Source organism: Dicentrarchus labrax, unplaced genomic scaffold, assembly GCF_905237075.1.
Source record: "Dicentrarchus labrax unplaced genomic scaffold, dlabrax2021, whole genome shotgun sequence".
Lineage (NCBI taxonomy): Eukaryota > Metazoa > Chordata > Actinopteri > Moronidae > Dicentrarchus > Dicentrarchus labrax.
The window spans coordinates 25436233-25454677 of NW_026136704.1; the positions used below are offsets into that span (position 1 = coordinate 25436233).

The following is an 18445-nucleotide window of genomic DNA, read 5'->3' on the forward strand; positions in this document are numbered from 1 at the left end:
CTCATGGCTTTCGGGGTGTGCAGGTGCAAACCCTAAAGGCCGGTCGGGTAATAGTCTGTCTGCTCTTGTTGACATATTTACGGGTGTCCACAAGGTGTCTTGCGGTCAACCAGGCACTTAGCCTGTCAACCATTTTTTACCAATGTGACTCTGCAGATGTGACCTCCTATTGAATGTCACGGTTGTCTAGAGAGGTGCTATTGTTTTCTACATGATTGATCAATTGGCATTTGGAATTAAATGTGAAATCTATAAATTCAGTTCTGAAAGAACATAACATTTAGGAGTGGAAAGTGGCTTTATTGTTATGTTCTCTATTATTTAAAACGTCTCTTCTTGTCAGTTTTATTTCTTCATTTTTGTATGTGTACATAGCCGTGAAGTTTATATCTATATCAGGCAGTCTTATATGCATGCTCGGTGCAGATTGCCTCGCTGCAGGATAGGATAGTGTGTCTGCAGGGTGGGCAAGAGGGCATGAGCTCAGAGCAGAGGAACGAGAGCCAGATTGAGAAAGAGAGGAGAGTCTGCCATGTCCAATCTCATCTCCCGGGTGGTGGGGTCAGGGGGGAACAAGGGAATGAGTAGGAGGAGGGAGGCTGTGATTCTCCTGAGTACAGTAGGAGTCCTGTTATATCTTCACACCCACCAGCAAAACTACAGATTTATGCAGTGCAAACCCTCACATACTGTACGCACGCCGCTGGCAAATTATCTACCTGCAACAGCCTTTGCAATAGAGTGGCATGGGTTAACACACCATCGCTATGAGCCTGTCTTTGATGTAAGCTGCTCAGTGTGTGTGAGCTGAGAGAGAGGTAAGATAAGGGGGTCAAATGCTGAGAGGGGAGAGAGAAAAGTAGAGACAAAGTGAGAGATACATGGAGGGAGAGAATGAGAGGTGTTTGTCCCACAGGACAGAGCTGGAGGCAAGGTGAAAAGCATCAATATGGAAGAGTTTAGCACACAACATAGCTGCGCTGTGAATTTTTGCTTATGGCATAAACACTCATGAAGGGGCAGAGGAATTATGTTGTACAGCTGAAATTAGAGTAGAAATTAACTGGAAGGGAGCTCTGCCAGTGTAAGCCCTTTTTTAATAACCTTAAATTTGTCATTTGACCAGATTGGGCAGATTTTATTATGCTGCAGCTACTGTGAATATGTGAGAAATATCACTGAGATATCCATGCGTTTTTCTTATATTTTGTTATTATTCAGACAATGACTTGAATCAAAGAGAGGCCTTTACAGTAGATGAATAGAGAGGGAGAGAGTGATTCTACTGCAGCAGAGGCTTTAAGCAGTCGCATAAAACCATGAACATCTGGAGCTGCTTAGCCATTTGATATTTTCAGGTAATATTTGATGACTCCTGATAGCCTGACATTGTGGCAACTTGTGCAAATAGAGCAAATTTGTTGAGTTTAAAAGAAGCAGAGAATCAGGAGGAGAGACCACAAGGAAGAGAAATAGATTAGCTTGCATTATATGGACTAGATTTTCTCTTTTCCCTTGCTTCTACTGTTCCTCTTGCTGTCTTTAGTTCCCTTTCCCTGCTGTTATCATTCATTCTGTTCCCCTTAAGGGGCTGGCCACATGTCCATTATGTTTTAAGGAAAAATCCTAAGCCAAAGGCGAGACCCATGCTGTGCTCTGTGTCTCTGCAGGATTGACTCTGGGTGCTTTCTGATAAATCTTTAATTCCCTGGTGGGTCTGTTTTTGTATCCTTCCAAAGATTTGCGGGGAAGCTTGTTGTACTTGGTTTAATTTCCTCAGAACAAAGCTCATCTGATCTTCCCACCCAGACTTGTGTGTGGCATTAAGTCTTCATTTTCATTAATGTTGGAGGGGCAGCACAGGAATCTCATTTTAATTTGACATTTAAACATCTGTTTTCAATTTCCTGAGGAAAAGAGTGTGTGTGTGTGTGTGTGTGTGTGTGTGTGTGTGTGCAAGCTTATGTGCGAGTGTGTGGGTTGACGGGGGATAGTTTGTGGGGGCGATGAACCTGGGAGTTTTTAGAGCTGAGAGCAGCCATCTCAGCTGACCTTTAAAGGATGGCTTGGATGTAAGAAATGATGGCAACTAATTGCGTTAGCCTCAGCATAGCTCCAATTTGCTACTGTGGACCTGGGGAACGATTTATCATACAGTACAGTAGAGTGTGGTCAGACTGGGCTTGGCAGGGCCCAACAGATGCTTGCTACTGCAAACTAAACCTCTGCTTTGATAGATATGGTTGTTTTATGCGCAGTCAGCTGTTTGTCTTGCAGCGAGGCATGTCAGCCAGATGAGATAGGTTATGTTCTGTTCTTAGCCTTCTGAAAAGAGGAAATGCAATTCAGAAAAGATCCCTTTACCTTGAGAAAGCGTATTGATATCTGTCCAGGTCCGGATATTCACTCTGTTTCATCCCATCATCAGCATATTTGAGCAAATCCAGGACGGACAAAGAGGCGTCTTCATGCTGGGACCTGTGACTTTGGCCCATTTCCACATATTAAACCGCAAACTGAAAATCTCTCTCTGTACACACACAAACACACACACACACACACACACACACACACACACACACACACACACACACACACACACACACACACACATTGAGCTTGGCCTCCCTGTTAATAGCGCAGGAAATATTATCTGCTAGGGGACAGCTGCAGGCTCACTAGAGAGACAGAATGGTAGAGTAGGCTCATTATCCCAAACACAGACACAGACCACACCACACACACACTTTCAGGACAGCACACAGCGTGAGAGCCTCTCTATCCCATTTTTTCACCCAATTCCGGGTCCTAGAACAAGAACAGCTAGGGAGGCAGGCGAGCAGGGCCTCATGCAGTATGTATATAAGAAGGAGGGACGCTGGATGTCTTATTTAAACCAGGGGGGCCAGAGGCAACTGATTCCACCACATCTCTGGATCTGACAGGGCTTCTGGCGGAAGAGTTGGGGCTTTGTACCCCATCGAGATCTGGGTCCGTCTGTCTGTCTGACAGACTGTCTGGCTTCCTCTGTCTCGTTCTTTGCTCATTCTGCCTCCATCCCAGAGGATTTTGTTTTCCACTACGCAGATGTTCGGGGCTGTCTGCTGCGCTGCACTCAGCTGTGTTTATAACAAAGAGGTGTTGGTTTGGAGAAGGAGAGAGGGCAGCGAGGTGGGGGAGTGAGTGCTGTTGAGGAGCGGTGGAGGTCACTGCGCTGTTGGTGTAAACACTGGCTGATGCCAGCTCTCCCCTGGGCCTTCAAATAGTCAATGCAGCATCCCATTTTTCCCCTCTTTTCCTCCTCTCAAATCCCTTTTTTTTTTCAGAGGGACAGATGCATCTGCATGTAAGCTGAAAGAGTTACAGTGAGGCCAGCAGGGTGGGTAGAGACCCACTGAGAGGACACGTTACTGACTTACTCACCCAAGCACTTAATACAGGCTTTGCATTAGCTGTTCAGGGAAAACACGTATTCTCTCACACTCTCTTTACTAAGTATATACTCTTGATCAACAGGTCATTGTCACCAGCTTATGCAGTATGTTTACAATGTTATACTCACTTAATAAAAACAAGAAAATTAGAAGTTTGAAGTAAAAAAGGCACTTTTGAATATTATCTAAGCCAAGTCTGGACACTGCATCTTCGATGTTTGACTCACCTTGATACTCAAGGCTGATATTTACAATAAAGCTCGTCAGGTTGAACTTGCTGATACAAATAGAGACAGTGTTTCTTCAGATGGAGCTGGTGCTCTAATGGATCGGATGTTTAGTGTTTACATTTGCATTCCTGCATGGCTGTAACTGCTTTTAACCACACCAAATGAGCTCACTCATCATGCAGCTGCAGTGCTGAGTTTGACTTGGATCAGGCTGTAGAAAATTTAGAGGGTCACACACATACTGTAATCATTATTCATCTGTGTACAGCATACTGTGCGTATATCTGTGGAAGTATGCCTCCTCCTCGTAGGCGGTCACAGCATATGAGTCACAAAATATGTGAGAACCTTTGTTTCTGATAAATATTAAGAATTGAGGCTGCGTAATGTTACAGCTGTACGTAGGGCGGTGTAGGTGTGATGCAGCAAAAGGACAGGGTAAGCTATCGCTGCCCATCTTACTCTGAAATCAGGTTCCTGTTGGATTGGATTCCCACTCCACGTTACAAGAAGCAGAGAGCAGTATATGGGCTCGGCAATGACCAATTAAGTGCTTAAAGGGTTTAGTTCGGAATTTGTTGGCTGTCAGTAGGTGAGGGGTCCTGGGGTGAGCCTGACTTTGATCTGCGACTGAGGTGACTTTTTAGCAAGCTGAGGAGCGTGAGACAACAAATGGAAAATGCTCGGTTTTATCCCCAAAAGACAGACATAAGCATACATTCACATTATTTCTCCATACATACAAAGGGATAACAATGCACATGTGCACACTGCACTCCCCTCACACACTTAGTGTGTGGTCTGAATTTCAGCCTGAAATTTACAAGCACTATTTTCATATGTTTTTATATGTATACGCAGTGAAGCTGGGAAAATGATTACTGGCACACTGTGTGCAGAAGGGAGCTTGTTGCTTTTTCATTATTTTCTCCCCTCTCAATAAACCTCCAGTTTATCTGTAACACCAGAGATATGGAGTCTGGAGATAGGTGGTTCTTTTGCCCCTCAGAAAATAGATATGCATTGATCTGCTTTGTTGCAGCTACCAGTTTGTAATGATATTGATTTGATATTCTGATAAGGCAGGCGGGAAAAGACTAATGAATTTAGGTGAGGCAGGTTTGTAATTTTGCATTCTGCCCCAATTCAAAATCAGAATTTCTCAGTTCATCTCTTTAAACCTTCACATCTACTCGGCATCAAATTAGACTTAGAAATGAGAAGCTGTGGATCTCTTATGTCTAAATAATGAAAATCCATGTGTCATCTTTTTTACAGCACCTCATCAAGGGAAAATCAATGCAAATAAGAATCATATCCTACGAAAGTCCTTAGAAAGGCAGCAATGGTGGATTGGATCTAATGTGGATTTTCACCTATGTTATGATAGCATGGGTGTATGAGTGCAGGGGATGTAAATATGGAGTGTCAGGGAGAGATGAAGAAGCGATGATGGAGAGGTGATGATCAGTGTATACTGAAGTGTGTGTGTGTGTGTGTGTGTGTGTGTGTGTGTGTGTGTGTGTGTGTGTGTGTGTGTGTGTGCATGATTATATGTAGGTCTGTGTAGTTCGGTCAACAAAGAGGAAGGTCATTGCTATTAGAGATGTTGATGGGCACAGATATGTGTTTATCATCACTGTTGCAAAGCTTATTGAAAGTTAGGTTATATGGGAGAAAGCAGGCCATTTAAAACAAGAGGTGTAGTGCAGTATATGCAGTAGCCTATATACCATTTTTCTATGTAGTCAATACAATGGTTTGGTTTTGGTGAGATTGTTACAGTTTTCATGGCAGGCTGGATGCATTAAATCAATAGTGATGTGTGCCTTACATTTTTTCATCTGTGCAGAACTAATTGTGTTTCAAACCAAGCTGACTGTTGTTGCCTTCGGCTTTATAAATGTAGCAACAACAAGTGTTATGATTTGTTTTTTATTAATTTCAATCACCTGCATCTTTAACTGTTCATCATGTTTTTTTTTATATATAGGATATATTGACATTTTGTCTGTTTTTTTTTCTTCTTTGCAGTTCTACGTGATGACTTCCGACAAAACCCTGCAGATGTGATCGTGGCAGCTGGAGAGCCGGCAGTCCTGGAGTGTCAACCTCCACGTGGACATCCTGAACCCACCATATCATGGAAAAAAGATGGAATAAACATTGATGACCGAGATGAGAGAATCACTGTAAGACTCTTTTTTTTTTTCCTCTGGAACCTGCAGTGACTTTAACATTGTTATTGCTGACACGTAGGCTCATCTACTGATGCCTGAAGACTGCTTTGTATATAAAGATGATGTTTTTAAATGTATGAGATAGAATGACCCAGTGATGCAGGCCAAGTCATTACCACCACTTCAGTGTTTGTTGAAAGATTGATTTGTTTGTCTCATTATTCACATATTGCAATTACCGAACCCAAAACAGCCTATTTTGGTGGCTACAACCTTTAATGACTGAGGTAGATAGAATCAGTCTTGCTCCTTCAGTCAGCAGCAGTGCATTGATCAGGGATGGTTTGCTGATGAAATCAACTAGGAGAAGCATAGATCAGGAGGGAGAAATGAGCTGACCAGAATCAAAGAGAAGAAAGTTGTACTCAGCAGCAGCAGTGCATGCAGATTCTAAACAACTCTCTACATTTGATTTACAACCAAACCACCAATTATTCAGCTTTAATTAAAACAACAGCCCAGCTAGCCCTGCAGTTTCAATCAGCCATACATGCTTGCTTACCAAAGGCCTGTCTTGAATAATACTAGTTCAAACTGTTTCAACCAAACACGACTCTGTGTCCATAGTTGTTTTTCTTAAGCAGGAAGAGACTTTTAGTTGTGTTTGATTATACTGATTGGATGTGTGCTTTAGAGAAATTAAATACTCTGACTCAGCACTCAGCTAACACAGGCAGGTAGTGAGAAGTAAGTAGTTAGATGTAGGTCTGGATCCCATTTTAACAATCAGCCTGTTGGGGATTTCAGGTTCTGCACATTGTGCAGTTGTTGAACAGTCAAATAGTTTGGTCCCCAAGTGCTGACGATGGCTAACTTCACAGTACAGTCATGGAAAATCAAATCTTCCCCAGATAATAAATACAGCGTACTAATAAAGATGTTCCACTCTGTATGCCTGTAGTATAGTGCTCAAATCCAGCCTGAGCTAGTTGTGCTAAATACATTTTCATTACTCGGTTAAAAGTTAAAACAGTGATTTATTGCTGTTGGCTGTCTTGGACTGTACATGACTAAACACAGTTTTGCTCAGTGAGCGCCAGTAGAGGTTGGGTGCATTGAGCCCTGATCGCAATTCAAACTCCTAAACAATGCGAGTATTCTTTCTCTGTATATATTTTTTTAGGCTGCACAGGCAGAAGATTAAGAGTCCGTGTCTGGCCGCTGAGCAGCATAATTGAAAGAAACGAGCGCATTATTCACTTTAAAGAGAATCAAATCATATCTGTCCCTGAGTTAAGTCAGTTACTGATAAGCACGAAACCTCTATGCCATGTAGTGAACTCTTGTGGCCTTTGATTTATCTCCGTATCTCTTGTATTTTCTACACATTTGGGTTATGCATGTGTTGTGTATTTAGCTGTGTGCACACCTTACTACCTATTTGTCCACTGTCCAATGAAAAAAATGCATGCGTTCATCTAGTTTATCATCTGTCTTTTAATTTTTTTGTTCATCACCTAATTGCAAACCCATTGTTATTAATAGTTGTTAAAGGTGAAGTACTTTGGGGATAAAGCAGCCCTGTTTCAACTCAGTATTATGCATGGTGCTCTTGCGCTCATGGCCTTTCCCATAATTATATTTTAGCCCCACTTACAACACACACACAAACACACACTCTTTCTGTTGTTTATAAGTCATTTTTACAATAACATCCATATTACCCCATGCATGGTGGAAGTAAGGACTTATTCTTGCTGCTGTATATGTTATGTTGTGCACTGATGGGTGAAATCCTTGGAGTAAATGTTGTGAACACTGCTGCTCTAACACAGTCTAAATGACTCAGAGTGTCCTTGTAGCCTGCAGCAGTGTTGGGGAACTGAGAATAGGGTCTGGTAGATTTAACAGTGCTGCGTGGACCAGCTGGTGTTGCTCACTATAAACGTACTGTCAAGCACAAAACCTCACAGACTGAGCATTCCCAAATGACCACTTTTAAAGTAGCACTAAGTATGTGTAATCAACTGTGTTGACAGATTTGAGTCTGTACGCTGTCCTGTGGAAGCCCATGTTAACAGTTGTGTTAGAAATAGGACAATCATTGGGCGATCCATAGTTTGTTCATGGTATAGTAAATTTGGTATGAATGAATATAGGACTGTAGAGGGGAAGCAGAGGGTGGAATCTTTATAATGTGATGAACAGCTGAGCTCGTCAAAGGGCCCCTTTGCATTGTTGTGTTTGGTTTAGTCCATTCCTCCCACCATGCAACATGCTGGAACGTGCAGTCTCCTTGGTGATCACTGGTGATCAGAGCAAAGTCCCAAACCACCTGCAGTGGGGATTTTCTCTCTGTGCTGCACTTTACTGGGATGGGTCGGCTTGGCTTTGGTGGCCGCAGCATAAAGAGGAGGGAGCGCACTTCAGAGAGAGGCAGACACATCAGAAGGAACCCTTCTGTTTTTCTATCTATTTTAGTCAGCTGTGTGTAAACACCAATGACATGCTGTGTGCCATCTCACATATATCCATGACTTCATGTGGGGTGGTTGTGAAAAGTTTCCCACTGAGCCATAAAAAGTGAGGTAGGTCTATTACCCTGTAATGCTGCTGTGCCACTAGCAGCAGCTGGCCACATTCCTCTCAACTTTGTCAAGCAGGTCTTTCAGGAAAAATGAGTAAATGATAAATAAAGTGAAACTGGAAAATGCCAGTATTTAAGCTTGGACCATTGTCTGCTTAGAGCAATAGTCTGTCGGCAACATCATAAATGGCCAAAATGCAGCACATTGTCCTCGTGCTTTTGTGCAATAGTTGTGGCTAATTATCAGTCTGGAAAATGAACTGCTGTGTGAATACTAACAGAGTAGATGCTGAATAGGGGCTTTTTCATTATCAGCATTGCCAAATGACATAAGACAAAAGGCAACAGGATAGAGCCATCTCCCTGTAATGCAGGGATAATGGTCAGATTGTTGGGGCTTTTAGCAGCCTGTGTGCTCCGCTGCGTTTTGTGGAGAGGATATGCATGCAGAGAAAAAGAGGGCCACTGCTGCATTCATTTACTTTAGCCAGCTCTCAGAGTCCCCGCTGCTCTGGCACTCCAAATATGCCTGTGGAGAATGGGAAACTGCCACAGAGGTAAGAATATGGATAGAGTGGACGGGGCCTTAAGTGGATCCTCATGTTAAAACCCTGTGGACCCAACAGTACACCCCCTTCTCTCTCTGCTGTATGGTCTGCCCTGACCTTGGGCCTTTGTGAGTGTCACAGTGTTTTAGCTGTTAAGCCTTTCCTCAAACAAACAGTAACATAATGATACTTGAAACCCCTCCAGCACCACAGGGTGCCCTAAATAAGCCAGCCTTCCACAGCCTCTTCAAGTCTCTCTACCTCCTGCTTTACCATGAATATTAAATAGGGGTGAAGGGCTGAGGAATGCCTCAGAACCAGAAGAATGTGTCCGGTTGCAAAGTTGTCCCTCAAGAATCTTGACTTACCCTGGCTACTTTATAAAAACTAAAAGTGATATATGATATACACACTGTTTTAACTGTCCATCATGTGCAAGTGGTTAAAACTTGACTGTATGCATAGTATGTAAAGTACAGTGATGTACATTTACTCAGACATATCATAGCTTGCATGTGAACATACATGTCGGAGGGCTTGAGTTTAACATTGTAGTCACAGGGAAAGCAGATTTTTGCAATATTGTGTGTCAAGTTCTCTGTCAGTGGTTCTCTAATGAGGGTATCGGTTACAGGCTTGCAGGTGGTGGTCCTAGTCTTGCAGGCTGATGTGTGCATTTAAAACCTTAAGCCCCATCAAGGCGCAGAGATCATTGGTGCACCATGCTATTGTCTGTCTCTGCGCTGACTGGCATGGTTGTGAGCTGAGAGAAGGGCTGAGGGGCCTTTGCTGGGGCTGGGGCTGCCTGTCTGACTGTCTGAGAACAAAGCACCTCCTCTGGCCTGTAATCAAAGCCCTGGGAAATAACAGACATGACATTCACCTGGACAAACACATACTCACTGCTGGGTGTGTGTGCTTGAATACATGTTCACTTGCTCTCACTAGCAGTTGATGCATACACAGAAACAATTCTAAGAAACCTATTCTTTACAACATTCCCGGCAATAATAGATGAAACTGTCCTGAAGCTCTTTGCGGCGACTGGAAAAGTGCTTGCAGTCCTGCGCTGCCTCAGGTGTTCCCTCAGGGACCTGCAGTTGTGTTGGATTGGGAAAGTGTTCTTTGGCTCAGCTTACCCAGAGGAGGAAGAGGCTGACTGATTTAGACTTCAAGTGGAAGCTGAGTGGGAACAGCAAAAAGCAACTAGAAAGATAGAGTAGTCCAGTTGGTTTCTCTCTGTGAGCTCAGAGCAAAAAATCAAATAAAAAAACCCGCTTTAGCACCAAGCCATTATGTGTTTGTGAGTACATTTCATCATGGTGTTGTAATGGCTTTTTGGTAAGTGAATGCTCTCAGGCATTCTTAAATGCAATCAGGAAATGTTTTGTAATGTTTGAGCTATGCTGTTTTCTGTTTTCGCTGTGTCAACCACAGGCCCCAAGTGTCTCTCATACTCTAATATTGCTGTTTTTCGATGTTTAGCCTCTCACCTCCTCCTCTTCTATTCCCCTCAGATACGTGGAGGAAAGCTGATGATCACTAATGCCCGGAAGAGTGACGCTGGGAAGTATGTGTGCGTTGGCACAAACATGGTTGGAGAACGTGAAAGTGAAATAGCTGAACTTACAGTACTTGGTAATTGATCCTTTTTTCTCTATTAGAGTATCTCAATCTGTTGTCTACTTTACTGTCTGCCCACATACAACCCAAAAACATCCACACACACATCTGCACACATTTATTTCTTCTGTTTGTCTGCAGTGAAAAACAGAATCCAGATGTTAAGCTTTGAATGTCTATCTCCCAGGGAACTAAATGGTGTCACTGACCTTTATCAGATAGAGTGTGAGATGACCTCCAATCTCACACTTAGCTATGAATCCCACGCTGGCCCCAGCAGCTCCTCTCATATGACCAGCTGCACCCTATTTCACTATGAGTGACCTCTGACCCTGATCCTCTCCTGTGTCCCAAGTGCAGAGCATGTCCAGACTCCTGATTTTATCGCCAGCTTTCTTAATTCATCCACCTCTTCTTCTCAGAGACCTCTTATAATCTGTAAAACAGAACAACAGCAAAGCAGGTTTTGTAAAGATAAATAATTATAGTGAAATAATACTGTCAGGGCTTAAACAAGGCCTTTTGTGTTGGTCCATGTGAGTGAGAAACCCAGAAACTCTGGTTAATCATAAACCACCTGGTTTAGTTTTTGGGACCAAGTCTGTTTAAATGTGTTCAAAGCAAGCAATGATTTTTATAGCCTCAGGAAATCAAAAATAAATAAATAAAGAGATTAGAAGCGCTGTGGTGACCCTGCACTGATTTGGTGACCAGAGGGAGTCGGACTTTAGTGTGACGGTATTAACAAGATGACAGGAACGGTTAGACTTTCTTTGTCAGGTCTTGTTCAGTGTCCTTTGTTCAATTAATATACTGCCTTGTCTGTTTCCTGTCTTTGTGTACTGTCTAGTCTAGACAGTATTTTTGACTTCTTTAATGTGTATGTGTTAACCATAAATTGGCTTTAGTCTTCACATATCGTGTCTCTGTAGACAAGCCCAATTAGATTATTTCGCATTATTTCATTATTTTTTATTCCAGGACACCTCACAGGACCTGAACCTAAATTATTTTAACTAAGCTTATTTTCAAGATGGCTTTTTCCACTGGGTTTCTTTCAATTTTCCATTTAATTTCAAACTTAGCTCTAAAGCCTTACTGTAAAGAACAAAACCAAAATGTATTGAGGCAATCAAAGCAACGGATTTAATTACTTTAACTTAATCAAAACAGTACTACTGTTCTGTGCTCTGTGTTTTTTTCATTTGTGTACTGTTTTGATCTATGCAGAGCGTCCCAGCTTTGTACGTCGTCCAGGCAGCCAGGTGGTGTTAGTCGACCAAAGTGTGGAATTCAGGTGTGAGGCCCGTGGCGACCCAGTTCCCACCGTGCGTTGGAGGAAAGACGATGGTGACCTGCCCAAAGGAAGGTATGACTCACCGACTGGTCCCCTTTCATTACACAATACCTTCCTCCCTCACCCTCTCGCTGTCTTTGTTTGATCCCTTGCTCGCTTTTGTCTGTGTCGTCAGCTGACGCATGTTGCATTGAGTAACTCTGTGTATACAAAGTTTTTTGTGTGTTTGACAACAATTGATACATGAACACCATCTTTAATCTAGATATGAGATTCGTGAGGACCACACCCTGAAGATCCGTCGACTGACCTCAGCTGATGTAGGCTCCTACACCTGCGTGGCCGAGAACATGGTGGGCAAGGCGGAGGCGTCGGCCACGCTCACCGTCCACGGTAAGAGTCTCTGCTTCTGTTCAGTCAGCCAAATATTTCATTTACAGCCCCTTGGACAGCTTTTCTTGATTCATTTCCATTTTGGTTATTGTGCAGCTTGATTCAAATGCAATTTAGCCCAGCCTCATTGTAATAATAGCCTTCAGCTTTAGTACTACATGGTCATCACTTTCAACTATTCTCTCTCAATTAGCTGATTGATTACTAATAAAAAGAAACGTAAAAATCCATAACAGCTGTAGAGTTGGGCACATGGGAGCTCAACAGCAATCGATTTCATTTGCCCTATACAAGTGGCATTTCTCCAGAGGCCTGTCTTCCTTCATGTTTTAAGACATACAGTACTACTTGAAAACCTATGGAATATGTGTGTGTCTCCTGTGGCCCTCTCCATTGGACGCCTTATTAACACAGTTGGAATATAAAGCAGCCGGTCACAGAGTGTGAACATTCAGAAAGAAACCATTCAGAGGAACTGGGGGCTGGGATCACCCCAAAACCCTCCTGAGAATCAGAGGAACACAGGGGCCATTTAACGCCAAACTAATGGGAATGTTGGGAGTCGGGTGAGAGAAGACGGGAGGGAAGGAGGAGGAGGCTTAGTGCATGGGAGATGGGGACTGGATGAAAGGACAGTGAGTATGTTGGTCTTGGTGGTGGCTCACCACTGATGCAGAACAGGTTGGGAATTGGGGCTGGGGGCGATTGTGGTGAAGAGGATAGAGGGGGAGAGGTTTCTGCGGTGAGGTCAGTCATATTAATGTCACTCCCAGCAGTCAGTGCAGCAAAGATAGAAAGAGACGAGGCAATTTCATTCCTCTGCAAACCCCCACCCTCAAACACAGATACTTCATCTTCACATGGCTACCCTTTGCAATTATTTCTTGATTTTCTCCACAAGACAGCAATCTTTAGATTGGGTTGAAGAGCAAAATTAGGCACACCTGCCAATACAACCGTCGATATATCTACTTCTCGTATTGCCTTTTTTCACTCTTTCCCTCTCCCTAATGAAAGCTTAGTTAATGAAAGGGAACAGCATTGATGCACTGGTTCAATAAGCTGTTCTCCTGGCATAGAATCATATTAGAAATGCTAAAACCATGCTTGTCCTCAGTGGAAATGTAATGTCTTAACCTCAGGCCAAATCCCTGTTGCCTGCATGCAGAAGCAAGGCACTGACCCTTTATTCATACATTATGCCCAAACCCCCCATGTAATAAGAGTTATAGGAATCCTCTTTGTACTCTCATGGTTAGATCGGACTGAGGCCTCCAAGCTTTCAAAGTTCCTAGAACCATTTTCATCAACTCTTCAGGTTCCTGAGCTCCATCCAAGACCAGGACATGAGGAGGCCAGGGAGGCTGTGGGCACTGAGTAGTCCAGCTAATTAAAGACAAGCAGGCCACAGTCCCACGCCCGGAAATGACATGCTTCTAATTACAGATGCGGGCATAGGAAAGGAAAGGAAAGCCGGGTAATTGTAGGTCTAAACAGGCCAAAGTATAGCAGAAACGATGTATAGGTAGTAAGATCGCTGTAGTAGTGAAGACAACAGTAATGTGGGGGGCAGGAGTTTAGTCTGTGGGTTTTGTGGGCAATGCTGTCGCCCTACATCAAGAGTCAAAGTATGGCAAGATGGCTGAGCCACTGCATAAGAATAACTGAGCAGCTGAATAATATAATTTCAGTGGTAGTGAGCTACTGGCAGAGAGAAGTATACCACAAAATGGGTAATCCGATATTTAAGGCAGAAGTGGAATTAATGTAAATATTCTTTGAACTCAAGTTTTTCTGCTAAATCTGCTGTGATGTGTAAATGGCCTATAAAACCAATGGAATTAACATTGGATTTTTAAAAATAAAAAATAAATTGTTAAATATAGAAGTCATTCCCCGCAGTGCCCATTATGCAATTTGCTTGTCATTGCAATATGGTCTGTGCAAATTATATTAAGGATATAGCAAGACATATAATATTGAAGATATTGTCCCACAAAGCGTATCCCTTTTTAAGAGCTGGGCAGTTTAAGAGAAGAATCCAGCTCTGTGTGGACAGAGGGGGATTTTCACACCTTCCATGGTCATATTGTCAGTGAACAATGCCGACATTGTGGAAGTGGTGCCTCGGGCTATTTTTCTTTCAATGTGCTCTGCTCTTGTTACTAACTTAATCAGTGAATTATTGTCTTACACGTGCGTTTGTCAGTCTACTACACCTCCTTTGGACTTATAAATATGTCAAGTAAAATATTTTGTTGATTGATGGAAGAAACGCATAATTGGCCAAGTAACCAGCCGTATTTATAGTTTCATTGTAAATCATTAATCTAAGCCACATGAGAATGCAGTAGTGTGATGGGCTGTTCAGCAATTACGTCTGCTTTGTGTGTGTGTGTGTGTGTGTGTGTGTGTGTGTGTGTATACAGGGAAGAGTTTGTTTTTTAAGATTTAAGAATCACACAAAGGCATTTTGATCTGGGTCTGCTGTGGTTAGATAATGTTTATACTCTATTTTGTTAATTAGGCCTCACCAGTTGACGTCCACCATAGGAATGTAAATACGTTGTTTCAGACTGTATTGGACAGAATTCAGAAAATCAACATGTTATTTTTTTTCAGCTGGTTAAGTTTGCCGTTAGCAGTGATTTATGTATAGAAATGTCTTGAATGGAATGGTAGTCCCCAGAGCAGTGTTGCTAATAACCCATGTAAAGGGTCTGGAAAGAGACTTGGAACTGGTGCCAAAAGAGAGTGAATGAGAGGAACTTTCTTGTCAACAGCCTGTGCGCTGTTATAGTGATGATAAATACCAAAAGCTGGTTGGGTGCCACATATAGCACTGATGCTGTGTCGCTCTATCTCTGTATCTCTGCATTTGATTTATCCTAACCATCAAAACGTGTACATGTATTGTGTATTACTGTCACACAAAGCTGTGAGAACCACATTTCAGTTGATGTACAGTACACAAAATCTCAGAGAGAGACACAAGATTTGAAGCATGCCACAGACCTCCCAGTGGGAGCTACTATTAATCATGCTAAATCCTCTGCACGCAGGCCTGCTCTTGTGTTGATGTCAGGCCCACTGACTGCTCAAATCCCTACTAAAATCTCTGCTGTGGTCTTTGGTACATAGCCTGCCTCCTATTGGGCTGGAGGCCACAATGCTCAGTGTGTTTTTCCTCAGTCGCTCTGATCAGCTTATTGATAGAGACTCCCCTCTGCGCTGTAAGCTAGCGGAAAGCCCACAACAAAGTAGACCGGTCAGATTTAAGGCTCACCTCTCCCTCCAGGTCCACAACTGTGATCACAGCAGCATGGGAGAGGTTGGATTACCTAATTAAAGGCTCAGACACACATGAATGCATGTGTGTAGGTGTTTTAGTGGGGTTGTGTGTTTGTGAGTGTGTATGGTCTCGGGATTGTGTGTATCTAGAGCCTCTTGCACATGAATAGCGGTGAGCGTCTTCTTCTGGGAGTGTTTGATGTAAGTCTTATCTGCATTTTAAAGGCCAGCAGGGGGAGGAGGGAGGGGTTGGTCATTACTCTGACTGACAGCGTTTATGTTTCCGTGGGAGCCGTTGAAGCAGACAGATTAGATAAGGTGAGTGATTGGCCGGGGGAGATTTACGGCCAAAGAGTGACAGTTAACATTCACCTTGTGGTTTTATGAATCGGGCTTACATTTGCAAGGCTGTGTTTTGAGGGGCTGTGATCCAGCTGCTCCTCTGGGTGCTCTAAACCTCATTAAGGCTACAGGGATGTTCACCTTCGCAACCAACACCTGGAAAGAGAAGGAAGAAAATAAACAAAGCATAATGTTGCGAAGCATAAAACATCTGTCTTGTGTGTTTCATGGCATTGTCCTTTTTGTCATTTTGTTTTACTTAATCTGGCATTTTTCCTGTCCTTGAGCAAGTCCAAAAACTAAGAGCGAATGTTGAATCAGATGTTCTGCAGTGTTTTCTTGTGTGTGCTCATTCCTGATTACTCATGGTAATTATTCTTTGCTGTGTGTATCATGTGGTCCCTAGGGTTTGAGTCGGGATAAAATATGATATGTCTTTTATTCCTAGAATAATAATAACAAGATTTTCTGTACCCATGGACATCACATTGTTGTTTTCCTTATCTCTCCTCTTTATGTCATGCTGTTTATTATTTATTTATTCATCTTTGGGTTTTTTGTTGTTGTGTTTTTGTTTCCTTTTTAGTCGTGTCTGGTAAGTTGAAATGTCACCCGTCACCTATTCACCGCCCTGACAGAGACAGGAAGCTGTCACAACCCCCCTCCATCCTCCTCCCATCACTTCTTCACCCTCCAATCAGCACTCATGTTTCTGTTGTCATGGGCAACAGTGACAAAAGGACTTAATGGGTAAAAATATGCTCAGCTTGGGCCTCCAAGGTAAAGCCGCATCATTTCATTCTATTATTTTCCCCTTTTATGCATTACCAAACACCCCATCTAATTCACGGACAAATTATGTCTGTATTTCCAATGACAGTTTTCAGATTGCTTTTCCTTATGTATAACAAAGCCCCTGTAAGGAGAATCCAGCGTTAGCAGATTTATGGTATTTGAGGACGTATCCAGAGTCCATTTTACAGTAAATGTATACAGCAGTACGTGAAGGTCATGCAACTATGTATCTGTTTTTTGTTTTTGTTTTGTTTTTTGGTTGTTTTTTTTTTTTTATTGTTTTCTGTTACTGAAAACCCAAATAAAAACAGTTCAAACTGAAATTAAAGGTATAAACTGCCCTCTCCCTGGACCTCTACACATAGGGTGTGTCTTCACATAGATTGCTTATTAGACCAGTAAGGCTTAGTGTCACCATAGAGCTACATGGATGACATTGGGCTATGACACCACACTTAGTCTGAGATGGAATTTGTTATTAAGATGCATGCATACTGCATCCTAGTTGAGGCCTGCGCTATTGGAGGGTGTCAGCATGGACAGATGGCTCAAATTTATTCCCCATTTCCATGTAAATTTTAATGGTCCATGCCCTTGCCCATGCAAATGAGGGGGCATGGGAGCAACCCTTGTTTTTTCTATTCATTACATCTATAATATGCCTGCATTTGGATTTGATCAGCATACTGTTTAATCTGCTGTGCACACACCATGCAAAGTTCTGAAAGAGAGCCTGAATCCTGAGAATAGATTTGAATACAGGCACCATAGCTGCAATGCAATGTATTTCATTCAATTAACCCAGACCAAATGTAACAGTAATAATATAACTATAATAATATACTATGGTGTGTTTGTCTATTCAATGGCTAACCATTCTCATGGCTGTCCTCCAGTGCCCCCGGCATTTGTGGTGAGACCAAGGAACCAGGTGGTTGGGGTTGGCAGAACAGTCACCTTCCAGTGCGAAGCCACTGGAAACCCACAGCCAGCCATTTTCTGGCAGCGGGAAGGCAGTCAGGTAAACAAAATAAACTATGATAAAGGTTTTCATTTGAAAATGGCTCTTTATCCCTTTGGAGAACATGCTAGAATACTCATTCAGAGCTTTGGAAAGAACTATGTATATGCCTGTCCAATCAACTTATTCTAGCCAAATAGTTGTTAATAAAAGACTATGGGATCTGTTTTCATCCCCTACAGAATTTGCTCTTCTCCTACCAACCTCCTCAACCCTCCAGCCGATTCTCTGTATCTCAGACTGGAGACCTGACCATCACGGACGCTGAACGCTCAGACGTGGGATACTACAGCTGCCAGGCCCTCAACATTGCTGGCAGTGTCATCACCAAGGCTCTGCTAGAGGTCACTGATGGTAAGCAACCTTCCTTTAAACACAGTTTCTGCATACAGCGAAGCTTCAGTGGGAATTAGGAGGAACACTGAAAGAAAACTTGAGTGGATAAATATTGGTATTTCAGATAATCTTTGGCTCACGAGGATAATGCTGTTCATCTGAAATGCTGTGGTGGTGCTGTAGAGCATATTAATATCCAAATTGAGGTTTGTGAGGTTTGGTCTGGCCTGTTCAGTGTGTTCCTGTCAGAGGTAGAGACTCTCTGGTGCCTGTGCACCCAGACCGTGGCTCAGTATTTGGCTTCACTGGCTTCACACTGGCTAATGTGTCCTTTGGTATTCCATGGCTGGCTTGTTGCTGTCTACCGT

At 42.8% G+C, this 18445-nt stretch overlaps 1 protein-coding gene across 6 annotated transcripts in view; it reads left to right on the forward strand.

Moving 5' to 3' along the window:
* robo1 (roundabout, axon guidance receptor, homolog 1 (Drosophila)) overlaps positions 1–18445 on the forward strand; it is a 219884-nt gene that overhangs the window by 171521 nt on the left and 29918 nt on the right. For 5 of the 6 annotated variants that reach the window (XM_051397087.1, XM_051397090.1, XM_051397088.1 and 2 more), the window contains 7 exons: positions 5699–5856; positions 10497–10617; positions 11833–11971; positions 12165–12292; positions 16512–16520; positions 17617–17741; positions 17924–18095. In XM_051397087.1, the coding sequence (XP_051253047.1) occupies positions 5699–5856; positions 10497–10617; positions 11833–11971; positions 12165–12292; positions 16512–16520; positions 17617–17741; positions 17924–18095 (852 nt within the window). The remainder of the gene's footprint in view (positions 1–5698; positions 5857–10496; positions 10618–11832; positions 11972–12164; positions 12293–16511; positions 16521–17616; positions 17742–17923; positions 18096–18445) is intronic. The other variant, XM_051397086.1, reaches the window with a different exon arrangement.